Source organism: Oxyura jamaicensis, chromosome 2 (genome assembly GCF_011077185.1).
Source record: "Oxyura jamaicensis isolate SHBP4307 breed ruddy duck chromosome 2, BPBGC_Ojam_1.0, whole genome shotgun sequence".
Taxonomy (NCBI): domain Eukaryota; kingdom Metazoa; phylum Chordata; class Aves; order Anseriformes; family Anatidae; genus Oxyura; species Oxyura jamaicensis.
Window position 1 is genome coordinate 63,975,081 of NC_048894.1, and position 25,716 is coordinate 64,000,796.

Here is a 25,716-nt window from a genome sequence, read left to right on the forward strand (position 1 = left end):
CTGAGTATTGCCAAAATTAGCTTCCCTTGTTAAAAAGACACACGCTGAAGAAACATTATTTAGTGGGAAGAAAGCATGTTTTGGAGTGGTGAGAGATAAAATACTTAATAAAAATCACCTGGGGTACAGTGAGCTGTGCTGAGTTGAAGTTTGCAAATGACACTATTTAACTTAATCAGAGCTGTAAAACTTCTGAAAAACCCTACTAATTTAGGCACCTAGGCAGCACAGTGGAAATGTTGTTTAATGCCATTGCAAGGTCAAGCAGTGCAGATCAAGATACACTAACAGACAAAAAATTCAACTCCTCACATACCTCAAAGGGTTCAAAATTAATCATATAAGGCTAGGACTGAGACCTTGCTATCATGCACTGCTCTTTGGGACCCTGCGCTCTATGTGCAGCTGTAGATTAATGAGTTATTAGCCTGAACAAAGACTGGACTGAACAGTTGTGGCACCCTACAACAATGCAGCACCACTTGTATACTTTGGTCATCACTGCTGAGGCCCTTCAAAAGAGTACTGAAGAATTAGACAGGTTTTGGAGAAGGCTAAGCATGACTCAGCACAAAGAAAAACTTTCAAAGATGGACTGGAAAAATGTGGATAGTTTATTACAAATAAGAGATAGATGGGACATAAAAAAGTAGGTAAAATCACAACTGAGGTACCAGAAGCTTTTATTCTTCCTGTCTCCACAACATGGCAGCAGTGTCCTCACTTCCCTGCAAGATAAAAAGACTCTCCCCCCGAAAAAAAAGCCAACAAAAAAATGACTGGTCTTGTGATTTTCTCAGAGTCACACCAGAGAGCAACTAATAGCAATCACTAGCTCTTCACACCACTGAGCTGGTAATACAACAGCATTAAACTGACAGCAGAAATTACGGCTGGAGCACAGGAGGTCATTAGACATTCCTACCTGACCTTGCTTTACTATTTCTTGACAGAAATCTTCCATTAATGGCCACCCCTCTATGCGCCATGCAATACAGAAAAACAGAACAGCTGGTGAATAAATGCTGTTATGAAAATCAAAGAGACTATGAAAGTAAATCTGTTCAAGCCTGACCCAAAAAAAAACATGTATTGAAGGACATAAGTATTCTGGATCAGAAGAAGACTCAGCTACTCAGCAGAGACTCAGTCAAGAGAGAAAGTTATGCCTCTGCCCTCTGTTCAAACCAATAGCCTATCAAATGGCACCTATAGCTACAGTCCTAAATATTATCAAAGCTGAACTTATCCCAACAGTGCATTGAAAACATCTAAACCCACATAGTTTCTGCTGGTACTTACTTAACCAAAGATCCTGTAAGATATGCCAGGAAAATGAAATGGGACCCTGTACGGGAAGTTACAGGAAAGTAGATATAATGTCTAGAGCCTTTTTTTCTCCTTGGCTTTTCCTCTTGAACATTGTGACCAAACAGATCTCAAATGTTTGCAGAGTAAGGATAAAAGCTGTGTCCCACCACATATTTTGAAAAGCAAGAGCTAGAAAAACATTTATCTCCTACCTTGTTAACTTTGTCCCAATCTGCTGCCTAAGTTCAAGTCTCTCCTCATCAGTCTGCATGGGGAGGATGTTCTTTTCCTCCAGCTCTCGCTTGGAAGGCCTGTTGCTCAGTTTGATTGCTAAAGAGTCCTTCCTGCAGACTTTCATTGCCAGAGAGCCTGTGGGAGAGAGGAGAGGATCTGCCAAAGGAGGTGTCATCATTTCATTGCAGCATGCAGCAGGCAAAGAAATGCCAGGCAAGGGAGGATACTATGTTCTCACTGGTATGGACTGTGGGAAAAGGAGCATCAATTAACTTCTGGTGTTCAGATCATAGTACAGAAAGGATGAATTTTGTAGGTGTACAGGAAAAAGGAATCAAAATATTGCTCCAAATAAAGTTTTTTTTGTTGTTGTTTTGTTTTGTTTTGTTTGTTTTGTTTTGTTTTGTTTTGTTTTGTAATTGCTAGTAGCATCTGTAGCTTTCTCTAGTATGGTGTTTCTAAATTCTTAATAGAATTAAGAATACAACCTCAGAATCCGTGAGGACAGCAGGGCAGCATGGAAAGAGAGAGTTATTTCTCTCTTGCTGTGTAACTCCAAGATATCCAAGTTAGCATTAAAAAGAATCAAAAATCTATCATAAGCAGCATAGACCTTTATGTATGTTAGTTGACACTGCTTCTCAGGAAGTGACAGTGGCAAAAATATTGTGAAAACCAGTGGCCTTTCATGGCTCAATCTTGCTTTCCTTGGCTTGCATCCAAAGCAGACTGAGCAAGGTCAAGAGGCACAAGCAGACCACAAGCCTGTGAGAGGCTTTGGCAGGAGAATGCAAGATAATGCAGTTCTGCTTTGCTTCTTAGTTCAAGAGCAAAACTCTAATTTCACTTGTGGGGTAAGGGAAGATTTTGAGATGATGAAATATGCCTGTTTTAGAAACTTGTTTGTGTTCGTTTTTGAAAAGGTGTGATTGTACTGCTCCTAGTTTTCAGAAGAAAAGAAATTCAGTGGCCTGAAAGTTTGGCTCAACCTACGGGATGACAAACCATTGTCATGCATGAAGTAAGGTATCCTGTCTTAATGACATAAAGAGTCCTATGATCAAACACCAGGGGAGGGGATGGGTTTTCCCCAAAAAGTCAGGAAGGGGCTGCAGGACTCTCCAGACTGTAGTTGTGATACATCTATCAATTAACCTCTTCTCTTCATATCTGAGCCCATTTTGCCACTACTGTGGACCACATTAAACTGGAATAAAATCACACACAATATAGCAATTTTACATACATTTTGTGCTGATACAAGCACATCAACAAAGTGTAAGCCAGTACAGAACTGGGTTCAAACTGCCCATAGTACTTCTTGAGATAGTTAGCATGGGGTATACAAATCTGATTCCTAGTTTGAGTAATAACAATGCAAATGAGAAATGACTCCTGAAAAGTAAAAGGAGTTACACTCATGTAAAAATACTGTTTAGCAAATCAAATACATATCTTTAGTTCTGTAAGATCAAATCAGGAGTTCAGAAGGAAAGGTTGGATATGGTACTTAGGGACAGGGTGTACTGGGTAATATTGGTGGTAGGGGGATGGTTGGATTAGATGATCGTGGAGGTCTTTTCCAACCTTAATGATTCTATGATTCTATGATTATGGGTTAAAAAATATAGAACAAAATCAGAACAGAAAAAATACCCTGGGACCAAAACACAAACCAACTTACTCTCATCCAAACCAATTTATTCCCATCTATACTCTCAGGGTGTTTGGAAAATAAAATGCAGCAGAGTGGAAAGCAGAACTATGCTGCATTCCTGTACTGATTAGCACATCTGTATATTGATCTCATTTGAGTTCATCTGCACAATTCTCTCTAACATCATAATCTAAATTGCAAAATACAGGCTTTTTAAACACATGGCCTCTTTCTAGTAGGTAAGCTACTCAAAAGAAAAATATGAACCTCCCCCACTTTTTATTCACTTTTTCCTGCATGGAAATGTCAATGCTATTTCCTCTATTCTTTACTCTAGTAAACCTTGGTCAGTATAAACTGGGATAACATTTAAGGAAGGTTTGAGTAATAAGCTATGTACAGAAGTCTGATCACTTCATTTTGTGTTGTAGTTTCAGAGTTGCTGAGTGCTGGTTTAATTTTAATCCCACTGAAATCACTGGTAAAATCTCAGTGGCAATACAAGCCAGAGCTGAGTGCTTCTGAAAATCTAGCTTTAAAAAGCAAAAAAAGGGGAGGGAGAAAACAAAAGATTACATTTAGACTTTTTATTTTTATTTTATTTTATTTTATTTTAATTTCTCTAATCATGACCCCTTTCAAAGTATGTGCCAAATTCTTATTTTGCCAGATTTAGTATTTTCTGTGCATCAAAAGTCTGATTCTCTGTGATGCTTAAGTAACCCTATTGAGCCGATCTTGACTTAAAGTCAAAGGCAGGGTTTCTCTACACCACAGATACTTGGGAAAGTGAATCTCAAAGTCAGTTTGGAAGAGAATTAATATACAACAAAAAAGGTAATTTAATTCTGTATGAGAGCTACCCACACACGGATTCATGTGGATTAGGGAATTCACTTTAAATTCATATTACTGATTATTTTGGATTAATTTGCCAAGTGTCCCCCTGTAGTTAAGCCTTGAGAGATGCAAAAGCCATGGTCAAGAAAGAAAATGCTCTTGTTTTTCCTTTGTCTTACTGAGAATTCAGAGGAAAACATAAATAAATTAGAAAGAAAAAATTGAATGGGTCTAACTTGTAAATAGTGAGTTATCCTCATCTTCCTCTTCCTCTTCTTCCTGTCTTGTGTAGAGGCAGGAAGAATCTTCATAGTTGGTTTCATGAGGCACATTTTCTTTATTGTCATCGCATTCAATCACAACAGTTGGCACTTGTCTCATGTCTGGAAGACCTCCAGGTCCTGTTTTTGTAACGCTATCACCTGTATGTAAACCAGAGCTGTTGGGAAAGAAAAACAAATAAATAATCTAAAGGAAACAGTGCAGTGCAAGTCTGTGTTGCTTCTGCCACTATTTTTAGTAATGGTCTTTCCTGCCCTTTTTAGAAGAAATGAGGACAGATCTTTGTAACCAGCAAGACATCTACTGGGTTTAAAACTGAATGCACATTAGATGTAAGGGACAACACTTGTTAGGGAGATACAAGACAGCATACAGGTAGAAACAGTACCAACTCAGGACTAGGAACCAAAAAGCTGCAGACCATACAGTCTGAAGGCTTAGAGGGAATTGCACCAGTTACTCGGGGCAGCAAGCAATCTGGTGTCTGTACGACCTGGAATGCAGGCAGTAAGGACCAAATACCTCACCTGAATGCAAAAGGTGGAGTAGGAGAGTGGGAGGAAAGAAACATATGGATTTTAGAGGAGGACTGTAGGCAGGCAGAAGAAAGCTAAGACTTGCACAGTTGCAAGTTGTTGATTGGCTTGAAGGGAAGACAAGGGCGTGACTATCTGAAGCAGAGGGGACCAAGCATGTGAAATGGAGCTCAGAGAAAACAGATTTTGGGAGGTAGTGAGAATAACAAGGGAGGGAGCTAAATCCTGGGAGGTCTGTTTGCTAATGACACAGTTATACGTGGGGGCTGCAGTGACAACATCCCTTCTCCTGTTCCTGCTGCTCATTCCAGCTAGGTGCTGTAGATCAATCTGAAATGTTATCTGAAGTCACATTTCTTTTGTCACATAAAATGTGATCTGATCATTTCCTGCAGCTTACTATGTTCAGACCTGCCATTAGTATTGCTTCCATTTAGCTCTGCCTATGTGCTGAGTTCAAAGTCCTTAAGTGAGGAACGTATCAATAGAAGTAGTAAAATGGGAACATGAGGAGGGAATAGCCTGAATCTGCATCAGAGGAGGTTCAGGATGGATGTTAGGAAAAGTTTATTCACTGAGACAGTGATTGGACACTGGAAACAGGTTCCCCAGGGAGGTGGTCATGGCACCAAGCCTGTCGGAGTTCAGAAAGCCTTTGGACAATGTTCTCAGACATATGGTTTGATTTTTAGGTACTACTGTGTGAAGCCAGAAGTTGGACTCAGTGATCTTTGTGGGTCCCTTCCAACTCAGGATGTTCTGTGATTCTGATAGCTCATGTTGCTTTTCCAATATGAAATTAAAATGAGAGTCTGGTAGGCAAAAATGATGGCTGCTGAAGCTTATTCCACAGTCAGCAGAAACTGCTCTCCCTCCTAAGTCCCAGCTGATGCAACAGCTATACAACAGGTGGGGAACATTTACCTGTTGGATGCTCTCCTTGTCTAAAACTCTCATTTTACTTTCCACTGGAATACAGGTGTGAAACCAGACGTGCTGGCCAAGCTGCACTTAGGGCAAATTTGGGTGTGATGTTACCAAGAGCTGAGTAGCCTCACTTCCCTTAAATATTTTAGCCTACTTAGAATACAAGAGCCATTCCACATTTTGAAAAAATACCGCATTTTTTCTCTTTAAATGATTCTCTACTGAGATGAAACATTTCTCTTTCTTCCAATCCTAAATTTAATGTGCACTGACAGATGCCAATGGCTGCCAGATAACATTCCAGAAAAACACTTTTTAAAATGTACTTCTGAGTATATAATGCTTGGCCACAATGAGCTTAGGGATTAAAGAGAATAGAAGGTTTCAAGACAATAAAAGGTTTCAGATTCTGTGACCAAACCATACCATGTTGTAATTATTACATTCAGCTTCCAAGAAAGCATTTGGTTAACTGCAACATTTATTATTGGAGATTAACCAATAATGAGATGCATAGCTTTATTGGATGCTTTGAACACAGGAACTCTATTTTCTCAGTTATAGTCTATGTTTTGTAACACAAAGTAGGGAAGGCTCATGAAAAACTAGCTTGTGAATTTGTGCTAGACTTCAATGAACTTGACCTAAATCTTTTTTTTATCTCAGCAGTAGTTTTAGAATGCATCAGTTGAATTCTCCCAATAGCACATAAATGCACTACAGTCCTTAAAACTTTAAACTAACTTATAAAGCAGAGATATACTTCAAAAATTTTACTTAGATTAACTTAATTATAAAAATATTTTTTCTACATAACCTATTTTTAAAACTCCTTTAAGAAGAAAGGCAGGAAAGCCTCAAAAGCCTAGAATTAAATTCCCAAGAGAAACTAAAACACAGTGAAATTCTGTTAACACTGTAAAAAAAAAAGTTTCAATGGTGAACATAACCACTGGATTATTCATCTAATTTTAAAACACCATATACACAGAGGGTAAGTCCCTTCTGGAAATGCAAATGGAAAGAGCAAAAAATAGTTCAGCACCCAGGAACATTTGGTGCTTCACTGTTATGTAAAGAATGTATGTAGGTTACACATTTATCTATTTGAGTGTGCACATAGGGCAGCAGATATCAAAGTGGTTCGACAATTTAGGTTACCAAGCAGGTATCAGACAGCAACAAGATTTACAAATTACCACACTAGATCTTTATTTGATCTACTTCTCTAGAAATAGAAGGTTTCTCATCCCATTGTAATTTTTATGAATCATCTGCTTTCTTGCTAATACTACTTTCTGTTTTAGACCCCTCATTTTGCCTGATGTTCTATGTTTTTCTTGATTGAAATCAGCCTTCTCCACATCATTTTGACTGAGTCAGCTGTCTAAGCAAAGCACTTGTGAAATACATGCAGTATTGCAGTACACTTAAGAAAGACGAACCGAGGTCACTAGATATTTCCATTGTGTATAAGTTCCTCTGGGTCATTAGCAAAAACAAACCCCAAATGGTCAGGTGGTCATGCCACAATTTATTTTTAGCTTTATTCAACAATAAACACACTTGTTTCAAACAGTCCATTTCAAATCATCATGTTTTATAACAAAACTAGAGAACAAAGCCACAGTTTAGCAAGTACTTGCCTTAAGAAGATATATGTATCTTAACACATAGATTTGAATAATTCATAGCTGACTAGTACAAGCACTTGCACTTACTGTTGTATCATCTTTATGTGATCAGAATGGCAAAAAAGTTACACCACTATAGCTTGCAATGTTTCTAGTAAGAAAAGATTTTAAAGAAAAATCAGAATTTAAGTGTTTAAGTGACTCATGTGACTTAATGCCTCCTGTAAAATCTAGTGGGAAAAGAACACATGCTTCTCATCTGTCATCCCAGTCTCTTTGATTTTGGAATAAAGAGGTACATTTTTTATCAGCATGTTTTCAGATCCACAGGACACTGTTCTGTACTTATCTGTTAAAACAAAAATCAGAAATAACTTCAAACAACTGTATATATATTTATACTACACAGATGTGAGAGACAGACAGAAAGAAGGCAGTGCTATATATATTAAATGTTTCTATCCTTAGGCTATACTAAAGTTTAAACTAGAAGTAATTCTCTTGACAAGTTTTATGGAAGATAAATGTTTTCTGACTCAAATACATTTTATAAGATTTATAAGACACTGGCAGCAATGTTTAATGCATTTTATTTAATAAATCTACTGTCTGAAGCTGAACTGTATGTCCCAGAGGAAATGGTCTCACAAACTGTCTTTTGGATACCACGATTTTTCAGCACTCTGTCACAGGTTCAGTTCCAGCCCAGAGTGAGATATGACCACTTAACAGCTCTTTAGTATATACATTAAACAAACTGACTCCTTGATAGCTGAATCAAGGCTTGATAGTGTACAAGACTCTTGTACAAGCTTAATTTTCTGATTAATAATTTAAAAGCAAATGTCAGCTCCACAAACCCTTTTACCTGTAAATGCTATGAAAATAATAATTGCTGTAGTAGAAGAAACAGTCATTACCTGTTATCTCTTGTGAATACAAACTTTATTGATTTGCTTTGACAAGGAGAATAACTGAAGTACTCAATACTTTATATCATGATTGAAATCTACTAAAAAAAGACTACGAAAAATCAACTGTCTGCCATATCATGAACTAGGATTCATTTTCATTTTAAATGTGAAATATCAGTGTCACAACCTTTTCTCACTCTATTCTGCAATGTGATGTAATTGTATCATATTAGGAAATTAATCTTTGCTTATTCAGTTTTCAACCAGCAGCACAGCTTCAGCTTCAAATTAATAGTTGAAACAACATCACCTTTAAATCAGTTAAACATGCTTGTAGAGGTAAACTTGATGGACACCTAGAAATTGGAGCATTCATTGCTGTGGGGCAACAGATGACATAGTGCAGTCATACTCTGAGAGATCTCACTGGGCTCAGGACAACAAAGTGACTTTTGCACGCAGTGTGAGCCAGACTGTAAGGTTAACATCTGACCTGTGCTGGGGATGACATGGGTGTTGTTGCCCTCAAAGAAGCTATTAGGAGGCATGAGCTATCCTTCGTGCTCAGTGCCCCAAGCTTTGGGGTGATGCTGATGTATCTGACCAGCCCTGCTGACAATAGGAGAGGTAAATGGGTAGTCACTGGGCACAGGAAACACAGTGCGGGTTGTGATTGCTCTTTTCAATCCTACTGCTACCGCCCTTTCACTGACGGGAATAAAAACTTCCCTGGTAGTCCTAACAGTTTTCCCCCAGCAGAGAATTCCTTCAGGCTGCAGAAACCTCAGCTCCTTTCATACAGCCACAGAGATGTTGCTATCCTGGTACTGAAATAAACTGACAGTGGGGGACAGCCTCTGTTGCCCTGACTATTTTTAGTGGCAGCAAAGAGAATCTGCCATCCCTAATAGAACTCTTTTTAACTGTGCAATACAATGAAGGTAACATTATTGCAAAGAGGTATTGGGTCAAATCATTAGGCATTTTGTCTGCTACACCAAACACTTTAGCTTCCTGTCTAACAGAAGGATGATCTGATGCGCTTAGAACAAAAACTGCCCTTGGTACTAAGCTGAATGTCATTTTTGGACTACCTTCTCTATTCTGGGACTTGCTCAATTTTTGTCTACAGGTTGAAATAAACTTTCCAAAGCTTGCTGATCTCACAGTCTATGAGGACAGCTTGCATTTGTACAACGTTTCACTTATTCAGACTCTTTGAAGCACCATCCAAAGATGCTCACAAGTGACAGTAATAAAAAACAGCCCCAAGGTGGGTAAAGCACTTCTTATTAAATGTACAACCTTCCTCCAGATGCAAATGGATAAGAAAGGAGCTGCTGTGGAATGGGTTAAATACTTATTTTAAGATGAGACATATAATTTGATTTAAACTAATTGAAATAAATTAGATAGTATACTAAAACCCCTATGAGTGACTTGTAGGAAGTCCTCATAGGTTTCTTTGAGCTAATTCATAATACTAATCAGATGTCCTGATTGAGTGGCACACTTGGTTTTATTGCTCTATGTCTGAATCTTACACTTCCTTTTCTTTTTTTTTAGCAATCCTCCACATAACTGGAGCTCTGCAGTTATACAATGCAGTAAATATTGCAAACCAGACATGTCATATTAACCTCTTTTCCACTTGCAGTATTATCTAGTTCCATGAACCGAACGACAGGGTTCAGGAAATTTGGTCTTTTTTATCCTTCTGCCACAAACTTGTCAAACAAACATGGAAAACCTCTTTCCCTGTCTGGTTCTCCAGCAATGACTGCCCTGAATGTGTTAGATCCCCAGAGAAGAGGCCTGATTCAAGTACTGTAAACATAGGTGGTAATACTGACACTGAGGCTAGGAGGAAACAGTGCACATAAATATGTAATTTTAAAAGTTGATCCATTACCTTTCTAGCCTTTGCATGGTCATGGCTAGTGTTTTGTTCAGTTCCTCTATCATCCGGCACCCTGAAGGGTGAATGGGCAATGTGCTGGACCCAGAAGGCAGGTGCTGGTTGTGGCTGTTGTACTGGAGCTGGTGCTGGTGAGCTGCTAACTGGGATGGCAGGACAGTGTGATGGTGCTGACTCAAAGGCTGCTGGGAGCTCTTCTGTGTGGAATAGGATGAGAGAGAGAGGTCTGGCCCCCCTAAAGGCATGCAAATCATGACTTTCTTTGGAGGTAGTGGAGGTGACAGTTTAACTGGCATACAAGGAAGTTTCACAGGAGCGCCGGGATCTAGAACAGAAGAAAGAGAGGCCCTGGTGTTAATTTTCATGGCAGTGAGATGGAGGTCAGAGTACCTGACTGGGTGAGCAGGTACTGAGGTTGAAATTCAACACAGGAGTGTGCACCCCTTCCCTGATGCGACAGATGATGCTGCATAGCTTGCACTCAGCATGGTGTTCAGAAAAAGAACTGTTGTTTTGCAGCACTTCTGAGTCTCAAAACAACATACCAGGGTTGTGCACATCCCTTAACACATTAAGTAATGCTTAACAAGGCTTGTGGCACACTTCAACGCTTAAATGCCCTAATCCTCCAAAACAGCCCTTTGAGGTAAACACAACCTCTCCTGCTCAACAGGCATGTAAACAGGGGGAGCAATTCGGTGTCTGAAGTTATAGGATGACTCACCACTATCACTGCTGGAGCAAAAGCTCAGGCATTCCTGACCATTCTCATCTGCTGCAGTGCAATTACTACAAGTCACATTTCTTACAGTTTTATAATGTGCAAAACATCTGGTGTTAAAAATTACAGGGCAAGAAAGAAATGAAATAGAGTTTGAAGACTAAACAAGAGTGGTCTGGAAAAATGAAGGGTACAGGAGGAGAAAATGGTAAAAAGGGTAGAAGAGAGTTAAGATTAATATATTCTTTTACAGAAGACTTGACAGGCACTTTTCTAGGGACTCATGAACTGAATCTTTACCTTTTTAACTCTAGGCGTGTTCCTTGAATCACGTAGTTGACCTGCCAGGCAAAGACTCCCCTGACTTCAACAGGAAATCAATGAGAGGTCTGTACACAAACTTCTCTGCCAAGACTCAACTGCAAGATGCAGACTTTTGGAGATGCACTGCGAAATGTTTTCAGAAGGAAGAAGAGGTAATGGGAGGGCTTAGAGATCCCAAGATGGGTGTAGGCAATGGTCACAGTGCATGCCAAGAGCAAAGAGAATGAGCAGATATCTATATATATACTGTGAGCTGCCACTGTGAATGTGTTTAGGAGGAACGCCAATCCCTTTCTAGCCTGTAATCCCACCCTAGACATTTGGTTCTGCGATGCTCTGCACACTTTTTGGCCTCTTTTTGCTTCAGTTCACACTTGCTGTAACATGGTAAAGGAACTGAAGGGTCAGAATCTTATGACCTGAGAAAACTTGGCAGTAAGATGTTCTCTAGTTTCAAATGTCATAACTCTCCTGAGCAATATCTGATTTGTAAAGTCCTTTTCCAGATGGTTAGTTTCAACATTAACTATCCTTCTTCTTGCCCCCTTTATTCCTTCTTCCCTTCTGGCCTATTCTGGGTATTGCTTGTACTAGTATCCATATCTACTAGCCAGAGTGCATGATACTAGGACTTAAAAGCACTAGCACTTCTTGAAAATGATTACGGACAGTAAGGTGGAAAAAGACCATGCATGGGGCCAGCTCAGGATTAGTATCAGACTTTTTTTAGTGCTAGCTTTTTTAGTCAGAGCTTTGTTCCATCCACAGTATACATTTGATACTGGTGTTGTGCTACAATAGATAAACCACACAGACAGTAAATCTTCTCTTTCTTCAAGAGACAGGAGAGGCAAAGGGTGTGCAAAGACAAGAGAGGCATAGAGAGAAAGTGGTCTTCCCTCATTGTAGAATGTGAGAGTTACAATGAGGAGAACCCAAGTTTTTCCATTTTCCATGCAATATCATATCTGCCTAATATGTTGGCTCTCTTGAAGGCAAAAATTCTTCCAATGGCTCCACTAAGGCTGAAATCTAACTCACAGGATTGCCAATCTATAGCGCACTACCCTCTCCTCTAAAACAGATTGTCTTCTGAAAAAAAGAAAACCAAAAAAAAAAACACTTCCAAGATTTTCTATTAAAGCACAGGCACATCTCCAAGTTACTGCGTTTTTCTTACATACAAGTTAGCTGTGTATATTTTCTCTTTGTATTCTGGATAAAAGCATACTCTGTTTTCTACTCAAGGTATAGACCCTTAATTTCCACTTAAATTTAAAGAAATCTTCCATATCATCATGTTTCACTTCTGTCAAAAATCTTGTCCATTATTTTTAATGTAAGGCTTAATTCAGACTCACTGTATTTCACACAAGTTCTGGAACCCGTCTGAATATGGCCCTAATGTCTAAATACAGCCTTGAAAATGAACCAGAAGCATTAAATCTACTGGTCTGTTCTTTATCTTCAGGAGAATTCTACATGTCTGTTAAAAAAATGGCTAAAAGGAGAATGACTGCAATAAGAGGAAAGATTGATCAATTCATTCAGAAACATATCAGTATATCCTCACCATCATCAGTAATGGAGATAATAGGCATTGTACTACAAGTTAAATTGAGTGGTCAGAACAAGTGTTCTGAAGAAATGGGACTTTGCCCAAATCCATGGGTTCCAGGCATGATGTTGGAAATTTTACTACTATCATCCTGAGTAAAGGAGAGGACAACTTGTCCCCTGTGCCTAAGAGAGACTGCATCTTACAGTTCTTTATTTTCTTTTTCCTTTTTTTTTTTTTTTTTTAATTTCACAATATTTGTGATGTATGAACCAGAGGTGGAAGCTACGTCCGTTTTAGGAAAGACAGGCTGGGGAAGCGAGGAGGTGGGGTTTCCCTTTATGTGAGGGAGCAATTAGAGTGTACCCAGCTCCACCTGGGGGAGGGTGAAGGACAAGTGGAGAGCTTGTGGGTGAGAATTAAGGGGTGGGCTGGTATGGGGGACACGGTGGTGGGGGTCTACTACAGGTCACCAGATCGGGAGGAGGAGGTCGATGAGGCTTTCTACAAGCAGCTGCTAGTAGCGTCACGATCATGGGCTCTGGTCCTCATGGGGGACTTCAATTACCCAGACATCTGCTGGGTAAGCAACTCAGCCAGGCACGCACAGTCCAAATGGTTCCTACAATGTGTTGAGGACAATTTTCTGATGCAGGTGGTAGAGGAGCCAACGAGGTGGGGGGTGCTCCTGGACCTTGTTCTTACCAACAGGGATGGCCTTGTTAGGGATGTGAAGGCTGGGGGCAGCTTGGGATGCACCGACCATGAGATGGTGGAGTTCAAGATGGAACTTGGTGGAAGAAGTAAGGCTAAAAGCAAGATTGCTGCCCTGGACTTTCGAAGAGCCAACTTCGACCTCTTCCGGGAACTGCTTGGAGTATCTCATGGGCTAGGTTGCTTGAAGGGAAGGGTGCTTGTGAGAGCTGGGCTACATTTAAGCAGCACTTCTTCCAAGCTCAGTATCAGTGCATCCCGAAGAGCAGGAAATCGGGGAAGGGGGCAGGAAACCTGCGTGGATGAGCAAGGAGATCATTGATAGAATCAAAAGGAAGAGGAAGGTCTATGAAATGTGGAAAAAGGGCCTGTTCTCTTGGGAGGAGTATAGACATGTTGTCAGGGCCTGCAGGGACACGATGAGGAAGGCTAAAGCCCACCTAGTGATGAGGCTTGCAAAAGAGATCAAGGATAAAGAGATCGAGGATAAAGAGAATCAAGGACCAAGAGATCGAAGAGATCGATGGCCTGTTCTTTTGGGAGGAGTATAGACATGTTGTCAGGGCCTGCAGGGACACGATGAGGAAGGCTAAAGCCCACCTAGTGATGAGGCTTGCAAAAGAGATCAAGGATAAAGAGATCAAGGATAAAGAGAATCAAGGATCAAGAGATCGAAGGTCCTGTACTGGACTTTCGGAGAGCTGACTTTGGGCTGCTCAGGACACTGGTTGGTAGAGTCCCTTGGGAGGCGGTTCTGAAGGGCAGAGGGGTCCAGGAAGGCTGGGCGCTCTTCAAGAGGCAAATCCTAATGGCGCAGGAGCGGTCTGTTCCCATGTGCCCAAAGATGAGCCAGCGGGGAAGAAGACCAGCCTGGCTGAACAGAGAACTGTGGCTTGAGCTTAGGAGAAAAAAGAGGGTTTATAATCTTTGGAAAAGTGGGCAGGCCACTAGGGAGGACTATAAGGATGTAGCGAGGCTGTGCAGGGACAAAATTAGGAAGGCCAAAGCTCATCTGGAACTCAATCTGGCTACTGCCGTTAAAGATAACAAAAAACGCTTTTATAAATACGTCAACACAAAAAGGAGGACAAAGGAGAATCTCCATCCTTTACTGGATGCAGGGGGAAACTTAGTTACAAAAGATGAGGAAAAGGCGGAGGTGCTCAATGCCTTCTTTGCCTCAGTCTTTAGCGGCAATACCGGTTGTTCTCTGGATTCCCAGTACCCTGAGCTGGTGGAAGGGGATGGGGAGCAGGATGTGGCCCTCACCATCCACGAAGAACTGGTTGGTGACCTGCTACAGCACTTGGATGTGCACAAGTCAATGGGGCCGGATGGGATCCACCCAAGGGTACTGAGAGAACTGGCAGAGGAGCTGGCCAAGCCACTATCCATCATTTATCAGCAGTCCTGGCTATCGGGGGAGGTCCCAGCTGACTGGCGGCTGGCGAATGTGACGCCCATCTACAAGAAGGGCCGGAGGGCTGACCCGGGGAACTACAGGCCTGTCAGTTTGACCTCAGTACCAGGGAAGCTCATGGAGCAGATCCTCTTGGGAGTCATTATGCGGCACTTGAAGGGCAAGCAGGCGATCGGGCCCAGTCAGCATGGGTTTGTGGAAGGCAGGTCCTGCTTGACGAACCTGATCTCCTTCTATGACAAAGTGTCGCGCTGGGTGGACGAGGGAAAGGCTGTGGATGTGGTCTACCTTGACTTCAGCAAGGCTTTTGACACCGTCTCCCACAGCATTCTCCTCAAGAAACTGGCTGCTCTTGGCTTGGACTGGTGCACGCTTCATTGGGTTAGAAACTGGCTGGATAGCCGGGCCCAAAGAGTTGTGGTAAATGGAGTCAAGTCCAGTTGGAGGCCAGTCACTAGTGGCGTCCCCCAGGGCTCGGTGCTGGGGCCGGTCCTCTTTAACATCTTCATCAATGATCTGGACGAGGGCACTGAGTGCACCCTCAGTAAGTTTGCAGATGACACCAAGTTAGGTGCGTGTGTCGATCTGCTCGAGGGTAGGAAGGCTCTGCAGGAGGATCTGGATAGGCTGCACCGATGGGCTGAGGTCAACTGCATGAAGTTTAACAAGGCCAAGTGCCGGGTCCTGCACCTGGGGCGTAATAACCCCAAGCAGAGCTACAGGCTGGGAGATGAGTGGTTGGAGAGCTGCCAGGCGGAGAAGGACCTGGGAGTGATAGTGGACAGTCGGCTGAATATGAGCCAGCAGTGTGCTCAGGTGGCCAAGAAGGCCAACGGCATCCTGGCTTGTATCAGAAATAGTGTGACCAGCAGGGCTAGGGAGGTGATCGTCCCCCTGTACTCGGCTCTGGTGAGGCCGCACCTCGAGTACTGTGTTCAGTTTTGGGCCCCTCGCTACAAGAAGGACATCGAGGTGCTTGAGCGGGTCCAAAGAAGGGCGACGAAGCTGGTGAGGGGCCTGGAGAACAAGTCCTACGAGGAGCGGCTGGAGGAGCTGGGCTTATTCAGCCTGGAGAAGAGGAGGCTCAGGGGTGACCTTATCGCTCTCTACAGATACCTTAAAGGAGGCTGTAGAGAGGTGGGGGTTGGCCTGTTCTCCCACGTGCCTGGTGACAGGACGAGGGGGAATGGGCTAAAGTTGCGCCAGGGGAGTTTTAGGTTAGATGTTAGGAAGAGCTTCTTTACTGAAAGGGTTGTGAGGCATTGGAACAGGCTGCCCAGGGAGGTGGTGGAGTCACCATCCCTGGAAGTCTTCAAAAGACGTTTAGATGTAGAGCTTAGGGATATGGTTTAGTGGGGACTGTTAGTGTTAGGTTAGAGGTTGGACTCGATGATCTTGAGGTCTCTTCCAACCTAGAAATTCTGTGATTCTGTGATTCTGTGATAATAAGAAGGGTTTTTTCAAGCATGTAAACAGCAAAAGGAAGACTAGGGATAATGTGGGTCCCTTGCTGAATGAGGGGGGTGTCCTGGTCACAGGAGACACCAAGAAGGCGGAGATACTGAATGCTTTCTTTGCTTCAAGGACTCCCCCCAGGACTCCTCGCCCCTGGTGAGAGGATAAAGGGTCTGGGAAATGGACAGCTCCCCCGGTGGACGTGAGAGTGGTTTGGGAGCGTCTGAGTGGGCTCAACGCACACAAATCCATGGGTCCCCATGGGATGCATCCATGTGTGCTAAGGGAGCTGGCAGATGTGATCGCCGAACCGCTCTCCATCAGCTTTGAAAGGTCCTGGAGAAGGGGTGAGGTGCCTGAAGACTGGAGGATAGCCAATGTCACTCCGGTCTTCAAGAAGGGCAAGAAGGAGGATCCGGGAAACTACAGGCCAGTCAGTCTCACCTCTGTCCCTGGAAAGGTGTTGAAGCAGCTTGTTCTGGATGCCATGTCCAAGCAATTGGAAGAGGAGAATGTTATGAGGTGTAGTCAGCATGGATTCACCAAGGGGAAGTCGTGCTTGACCGATCTCGTTGCCTTCTATGATGTCATCACCAGCTGGGTAGATGGGGGAAGAGCAGTGGATATCATCTTCCTTGACTTTAGCAAGGCTTTTGATTCTGTCTTCCATGACATCTTGCTAGCAAAGCTGAGAAAGTGTGAGATAGAGGAGTGGACAGTAAGGTGGGTTGAGAACTGGCTGTCTAGACGAGCTCAGAGGGTGGTGATCAATGGTACAGAGTCCAGCTGGAGACCTGTGACTAGTGGTGTTTCCCAGGGGTTGGTGCTGGGTCCGGTCTTGTTCAACATCTTCATCGACAACCTTGATGAGGGAATAGTGTCTGCCAGAAGGCTGTGCTGCCATTCAGCAAGACCTGGACCGGCTGGAGAGATGAGCAGGAAGAAACCAAATGAGATTTAATAAGAGCAAGTGTAGAGTCCTGCACCTGGGAAGGAACAACCGGAAGTATCAGTACAGGCTGGGGGATGACCTGCTGGAGAGGAGCTCTGAGGAGAAGGACCTGGGGGACCTGGGGGATGACAGGTTGACCATGAGCCAGCAGTGTAACCTGGTGGCCAAGAGGGCCACTGGGATCCTGGCGTGCATTGAAAAGAGTGTGGCCAGCAGGTCAAGGGAGGTGATCCTCCCCCTCTACTCTGCCCTGGTCAGGCCTCACCTGGAGTACTGTGTCCAGTTCTGGGTTCCCCGGTACAAAAAAGACAGGGATCTCCTGGAAAGAGTGCAGTGGAGGGCCACAAAGATGATACGAGGCCTGGAGCATCTTCCCTATGAAGAAAGGCTGAGAGACCTGGGTCTGGTCAGCCTGGAGAAGAGAAGACTGAGAGGGGATCTTATCAATGTGTACAAATATCTGAGGGGTGGGAGACAGAAGGATGTAGCTAACCTCTTCTCAGTGGTTTGTGGGGATAGGACAAGGGCAATGGCTGCAAGATAGAACACAGGAAGTTCCGCACCGACATGCGAAAGAACTTCATGGTGAGAGTGACGGAGCACTGGAACAGGCTGCCTAGAGAGTCTCCTTCTCTGGAGATATTCAAGGCCCGTCTGGACACCTACCTGGGCAGCCTGCTCTGAGGGACTTGCTTTGGCAGGGGGTTGGACCCGATGATCTTTCAAGGTCCCTTCCAACCCCTACAGTTCTGTGATTCTGTGATTCTGTGAAATGCTTATTGTCTCCAGCATGTAGTATCTATCAGACGTGGACCTTTGTAGATGAATAAGAAACTGGACAGGGGAAATATGACCAAGGAATCTGTTTTAAGCATCTTCTCAGTGGAACATTACTAGAGTCCTAAACAATTACACAAAGCACTAATGTGACAGAAGAGAAGCAAACTGTGTGAAGCCAGGTGTGCAAGTCTGACTAATCTCTTCTGGCTTAGGCTCTTCATGTTCAAGAGAATAATGAACAATCTTTGCAAGATGTTGGTTCCCAGCAGGGTTGTGACCACTGAGAACTATGCATGGTTAAGTAATAACTGTGCCAGAATTAATGAAAGAGATGTTAGATTTCCCACTGCTGATGACATTAAATTACTTAAAATATATGTACAAGCCACAATATTTGCTGCACATCAGACCTATGACAAGCAGGTCAGCCCTTACCTCTTCATTATAGATCATTTTGCTAATACATACAGTTGCTGCATTTCGTTTTGTGTTTTAGGGAGATAAATGTGCTTTTACTCCCTGTGCAGATCTGCCCTGGACGGCACTCCTGTAGTGTTTGTGTTACACTGGGGCTATACACCAGGTACACCAGGTTCAATGTCTTCCCAGGCACTGAACATAGCTAGAGAATTGGTCAGAACACATTGCAGATACACATTACATATAGGATACTAGGAAGTTATGGATGTATGGTGGCAAATATTGCTCCACCAGGGATGCTAGATAAGCCCATTTGGATCAGATTCTGCCCCAGCACACCTGGGAATTACTCTTGGAGGAAGAGGGCACACCTAGGAATCCTGGGAGTGTGGCAGAGCTAGCTGTGTTTGCAAACCTGCCAGTGTGAGGAAAGCTGTTTCTTTACTCCTTGTGATGCCAAGCAGTAGCCAGCAGGCCAAGAAAGGCCAATAGCCTCCTAGATTGCATGAAGCACTGCCAAGAGATCAAGGGATTATCCCCCTTCTGTTCAGCACTCCTTAGACTTTATCTAGATTACTGTATCAAGTTTTGGGCCTCCCAGTATAGGTAACACAAAAAAACTGAGAAGAATTCAGCAGAAGGCTGTCACGATGTGAATGGTGAGAGAGTTGGGATTGGTCAGCCTGCAGAAGAGAAGGCTCTGGGGAAATCTCATAGCAGCCTTCCTGTACCTAAAGGGGGACCTACAGGAAAGCTGGGGAGGGACTCTGTCAGGGAATACAGTGATAGGACAAGGGGAAATGGCTTTATTCTAAATGAAAGTAGATTTAGATTAGATATTGGGAAGAAATTCTTTACTCAGAGGGTGGTGAGGCACTGACACAGGTTGCCCAGAGAAGCTGTGGATGCTTCAACCCTGGAAGTGTTCAAGGTCAGGCTGGATGGGGCTTTGGGTAACCTGATCTAGTGGGGACTGTCCCTACCCATGGCAGAGGGGGGTGGAACTTGATGATCTTTAAGGTCCCTTCCAACCCAAACCATTTTATGTTCCTATGATTGGCTGAGGGACTGGGGTTTATTCATCCTGGACAAAAGATAGCTTGGGGAGGGACATAACAGAAACACACCAGTACCTAGAAGGAGGTTATCAACTCTTCACAGTGGTACATGGTGGGAGGAGGAGAGTCAATGGGTAAAAATTGAAATGAGAGGTTCAAGACTGAATTATAAAGTGTTATGCCCAAATGAGAAGAACCAAGCAGTGCAATAGGTTTGCCCAGACAGGTCGTTCAGTCATTTTACATTTTCAAGACCCAATTGGTCAAAGCCCTGACCAACTGTTGTAGGTTGTTGCATTCAGAGAACATAAATAAGCTGAGCATGCTCATACTTAAGGTTGAAAATTATAGCTCTGTATAGGTTTGTATGAATTCCCTGCAGAGCCTTAGAAAGGCTCTTGAGAGAGCCTTGGTTTCAAAGATGAAAAGATTTCCTGCTGCCTATATGTGCTAGGTACTACCCTCCAGGTAAGAGCAGGCAGATGAAATGTGGAGAGAGTAACTCCATCAGGGCCAAGTTTCCTGTGAGAACTTGGATGTGCTGGTGAAGGAAACCCACTTTTGCTCTGCTGTATCTCCTTCAAGCACACAGTGAAAAGAGAATTCTCCATTGCCCCCTCATGAATGTAACCTGTCTTCATAAATATAGCCTGCCAGAACAGACAGCAGGAGATAATGTCACAGAACAGGAAGCTTTCGGGTAATTTCATGGGCTCATCTAAAGAGAAGCCTTCTAAGATATGTGACTGTCAGATTATAAAATAGTGCACAGAATATTTGCTGAAAAATTTGTAGTACTTTCATGACCCTGTAACTAATCATCAGCTGTGTTGTTGCAATGCATCAGGGCACCAAGCAACCATACTCTCAAACCTCATCCTTGGCATGTCCACATTATCAGAAGCTTTGGGGGTTTGCAGGGTTTCCTATCCTGTTAAATGTTTGCCTCTAATTATGAATTAGTTGTTATTCTATAGAGACATAAATAGAAGGCACAGAAATAAAAGTGTGCCATGCCTCTCCTTAAAATGTTGACTGAAGAAAGCAATAGAATGGAAAAGGTTTTTCAAAGCTTAAATACAACAGCTGAGTGGCCAGATACATCCTAGTAGTGTATCCCTAGTGGCCACACTACACCCTCACATAAAAATAGGCTAATTTTAGACTCAGACACACTCAGGTGTTGCTGAGACTTCTGCTTGGTGGCACATAATTTGTTCTCTGAAGTTTTAGGGGACTTTATGGGTAACTGGTAATTCAGTTCTTTCAATAGAAACTATCTGATTAATACTATCTGATTAATTTCATCATCTGTGGTGTAACCACTTCATGAATCAGGACCAAAATGAGCTTCATACCACTGGGGTATGCTGTCTATCAAATCATATATGACCAGTATTCTTGTCGCTTTTGGCCATTGAAGATTTTATGGTAATGTGGGGACTTAATCCTGGCAGTCCAGTTACATTTTGTCCCAGGAGATGATTTCACTTCCTCCTCAATTTTTAACCAAATAAGGGATGGTGCAAGTGTTGTTCTAAATGCCTGAGTACTGCATGTCGATATTGGGGAATTAAAATGATTAAAGAAATTCTGCCAATGAAGGTTGTGATCATATATAATAATGATCATATTTGGAAGGCTCACCAGGCGGTAACTGGCCAACAGGGAATGCAGAGCAGTGGAGCAATGGTATCGAAAGATTTTAAAATCATATTTTTCTGCTAGGGTTGCCTGTCTTGTGCTATGAAGGAATCACTGATTAAGAGAGGCATACTGCTTCACTCCAATGGAGGAAAAAGTAGAGAGAGAGGCTGTGTTGGTATTTCCACACCCAGTACTGTGACAGGGACATTCCCTGTGGATGCAGCATCACCAAGACCATTGGGGGATGGCATTAAGTAAAGTACCAAGCACACTTCTGCAGTGGTGGTGGCATCACTCTCAGTGTCTGCTCTGCCGTCTGCTTTTGGCTCTGTCCCCATTCCTCTGCTGTCCCATCCCCACAGTACCTGAGCTAGAGAAGATGCATGCTAAGGCCGTCTCATTTATATTTGCTACTGGCAATTCTCTCTTCCTATCACTTTTAAAACCAATATTTCATTTTCACCCTCCACAAAATTAAATGTGCTTTTGCTTGCTTATTTTAGTCCTGCACTTTTATGTGCATTTCTTATCAAGGGAAAGGCCAATCTTTCTCATGACACAGGCACAGAGCTATCTGAGATGGTTCACAAATGCTTTTAGAGGTGAGGATTGTTCCTCTCCCTTTCCTAAACCCTGTATTACACTCTTTGGCAAATCCTGAGTCAATCTTCATACCTTTACCTGAAGAACTTTGTATCTTCATACCTTTTTCATACCTTTAAACCTGAAGAACTTCAGGACAAGTTCTCAGCAAGAATGTGGTTGGACTCACAGGAAGCTTTTCTTCCCTCACGTTGTGTGTTTAATATATTTTTTTCTCTCTTTTTTTTTTTTTTTTCTAATTTTATGCTGACTATGCCTATAGTGATTTGATTTTATAATACTATATTCTCATTTATATTTGTATAAAGCATATTTTTCTTTACATATACATGTACATATACGTAACTGTCTTAAGACTGAAGTTAAGAGGCAGCTTTGCATCTTCCAACTCAGATGCGTACCATCACATTGCCTCTTGCAGTCTTCTTGAACAGAGCTTCCAGACCATTAACCACTGTAACTTCTCACTAGTCATGCTTGGTATGTCTTAATTTGTCCTTCAACTCTCTCAAAAAATATTTAGTAGAAAAATGGGTATGCAATGAGAAAAGTCTTCACCTTGAATGCCAGAATTCAGATTTTACCTGTTTTCTCACACACAAGCTGAGGATGTCTGGAGTAATTAGCAAAAGAATAGCATTAATTCTGCTTCTCACTGATGAGGGTGCTTCATTAGGATTGATTGCTCATTTTCAAAGATTATACATGGCTAATATAATTACCAGTGAAGAACACAATACATTGAACAACATGTATATCCTTAGACCACCCAAGTAAATGGACCCTTAAGAATAAACTCAGTGCTCTTATTTATAAAATATGTATAAATAAGGCTTTCACTTCTAGCAGGGCTAGCTGCCAATGTCTGTGTATATGTGCATACAAGAGATCATTTAGAAGTGGATGAGAGACCAGTAATAGTTATCATGAACTAAGAGAAGACAGCTCTGTTTCACTTTCATTGGAAAAGTTGTTACCATCAAGCAATTAATTTATGCTGATAGCTTGAGAATGGTACTACTTCAAACAAAATTACCAGCTGAAAAAAACAACTATCAGTAGCACCCATCCTGTAATTCTGCTATCTCATGCAGAGGGAAGCCTTATGTATGATAGATATTTATTGCCAGAGGTTTTTCCTACACTATTCCTTTTTTCATTATTATTTTTAATTTTCTTTTAAATTTCTTCATGTTGGCCTCATTTCTGAGCAGCTTCTTATAATTGGAACAGAGTGTTATGGGAGATACAGGAAGCTGGTGTTGTCCTCACCTGAAGCCAGCAATTCTGCCGCATGGCTTTCCAGGTTGCAGAACTGCCAATTTGTTTTGTAGTATAAGGCAAAAAATAGTCCTTACGTGCAGATTTTGTAGGCAAGAAAGTAAAGAGATTCCACATATAATGAACAAAACTATACAGAAGAAAATGTGTAGCAACCCAAACAGAAACATGAAGAGACTACATAGAGATATGAAAGAAAATCAGAACACATTCTTCCCTAATGAGCTCTTTCCTGATATATTTCTTAACCTAAATTAAACACACATTAACTGACAGGGAAAAAAAAAAGTACCTAGAATGTATTAATGTGTATTAATGTGGACTGAGCATTTCTCACATTAGTCCTGAAAAGGCTGGAGCAGCATTAATGCCAGAAGAGCAGCCCAGTTAGAGACCAGGAGCTGCCTCAGTACAGAGATGCACCACACCTCGGCCTGAGCGTGGGATTTCAAGGTGCTGCCTCCTGGAAAGCAGCTGCAATTATGAACAGACTGTTCAAAGGATGTAGGTAAGGACTTAGGGAGCCCTTTTTGGTCTGTATAAGTGCAATAATCCTCTGCTTCAGTGGCCTAAATGACAGACTGGAGAGCGGAGACTGGTCAGGTAAGATCCACCAATCCTCCTTCCACAGGTGTCTAAAGCTTTGAATCCCAGAGAGCGTGGACACTTGTAAAACATCTGGGACACAAAAAAAGAAGCTGATTTGTTTCTAGCTGGCATGCAGAGAGAGAGAAACAGCAGCATAATCTGTAGAACACCAAAATCCTAGTCAGTGGGAACTGGAGCTGCCCGTCATCAGCAGGACTCATCAGTAGGAGGGGAATAGTTAGAGCTGGGGTGGAAAGGGGAGCAGGTGGGCAGGTCGTGTGAGCAGGGAAGGAAAATGGTAAGAAGGCAGGTGATAGAACGGCCTGTGTAAGGATCAAGGGGCTTGACAAAAGAGAAATATACGGAAAGATACAGGGAATGTGTCTGGGGTGACCTGCCCATATGTCAGTTGAGGGTAGAAGCAACAAGACAAAAGAAAAATTCTCCCTCTCCCTTCTACCTACCCTACCCCCTGCCCTGCCCTTTTTCTCATTAAAAGTTGTCCTAGTTTCAGTTAGGATAGAGTTAATTTTCCTCCTAGTAGCTGGTAGGGTGCTATGTTTTGGATTAGGATGAGAAAAATGTTGATAACACATTGATGTTTTAATTGTTGCAGAGCAGTGCTTACACTAAGCCAAGGACTTTTCAGCTTCTCGCTCTGTCCTGCCAGCGCGAAGGCTAGGGCTGGGAGGGGACAGACCCAGGACAGCTGACTCAAACTGGCCAAAGGGGTATTCCATATCATCTGACATCATGCTAAACAATATATAGGGGTGGCTAGCTGGGGTGGGGGGGCCGGCTGCTTGGGGATAGGCTGGGCATCGGTCAGTGGGTGGTGAGCAATTGCATTGTGCATCACTTGTTTCGTACACACTATTATTATTATTATTTCCTATCTTAATAAACTGTCTATATCTCAACTCACAGGCTTCACTTTCCCATTTTTCTCCCCCATCCCAGAGAGGGAGGGGGGAGTGTGAGCAAACGGCTGTGTGGTGTTTAGCTGCAGGCCGGGTTAAACCACAACAAAAGTATTTAAAGATATTCTTGTATTTTACTGTTACTTCCTTTCCCATCCTGCCATTTTTGTGGTGATGGTACATCTTGATAAATAAGAGTGAGGAGGGTTTGTCAGGAAATGTCATGGTAGCACTAGGTAAACAGGGAGTAGAAGGAAAGAGTCCTGAAGCAACCTTGATGATGGTATAGTCTGAAAATGGTTTGTGATCCCTGCCCTAGGTGCAACACACACACATTACTAGTACACACGACAACATGTGCAAACAGGTTTACGGAAGTACATTGAGGACTTTGCTATAAGGGCAAGTTTTTCCTATAAGGGGTATGGTGGTGCTGAGGGTCTAGGAACACCTACTTACCAGTTAAGTGGCTGGCAATCCTGGCAATAGGTTTAGGAGGCAGGGCAGGGGGCTGTTTGAGGAGGGACAACTGTTTCACTGGGGTGTCCTCATGGTCTCCAGGGAAAGCAGCAGATTTTTTTTGGGGAAGTAGCAGGACTGGCTTAGCTGTAGGATCTTGGGACAGGAGGATGCTGGATTCATTGGATGTGGGATTCTCTTCAGACACTGGAGGACACAACCACATCATAGACACAACAACGTTATGAGCAAAGCAGCAGTGGATACAGACATTGTAAGACAGGAAAAGCAGTGCAGGAATGAGGATTAGGACTGACTAATAGAATTCACTCAAACATATTAACACAGAAGAAAATAGAGAAAGAGACAAAAAGAGAGAAAGAGTAACACGCATCTAGACAACAGCTGAATTTCCCATTACCTCTGTCAGAAGTCAGCTCCCTTATGCTGAGCTGGGACATATTCCCACATCTTGAGCACATATTAAGAGCTTAAAATGTCACATCTCAGATGGTCTATCACCACAGCTTGCTCAGGACCAGATATGTTAGCAGGCAGTCTTC

At 42.6% G+C, this 25,716-nt stretch overlaps 1 protein-coding gene across 7 annotated transcripts in view; it reads right to left on the reverse strand.

Annotated features, from left to right (window-relative positions):
* Positions 1 to 25,716, reverse strand: part of PHACTR1 (phosphatase and actin regulator 1) — a 305,056-nt gene that overhangs the window by 46,308 nt on the left and 233,032 nt on the right. For 6 of the 7 annotated variants that reach the window (XM_035319553.1, XM_035319552.1, XM_035319551.1 and 3 more), the window contains 4 exons: positions 25,154 to 25,360; positions 10,248 to 10,578; positions 4,279 to 4,481; positions 1,524 to 1,680 (listed from right to left, as the gene is read on the reverse strand). In XM_035319553.1, the coding sequence (XP_035175444.1) occupies positions 1,524 to 1,680; positions 4,279 to 4,481; positions 10,248 to 10,578; positions 25,154 to 25,360 (898 nt within the window). The remainder of the gene's footprint in view (positions 1 to 1,523; positions 1,681 to 4,278; positions 4,482 to 10,247; positions 10,579 to 25,153; positions 25,361 to 25,716) is intronic. The other variant, XM_035319555.1, reaches the window with a different exon arrangement.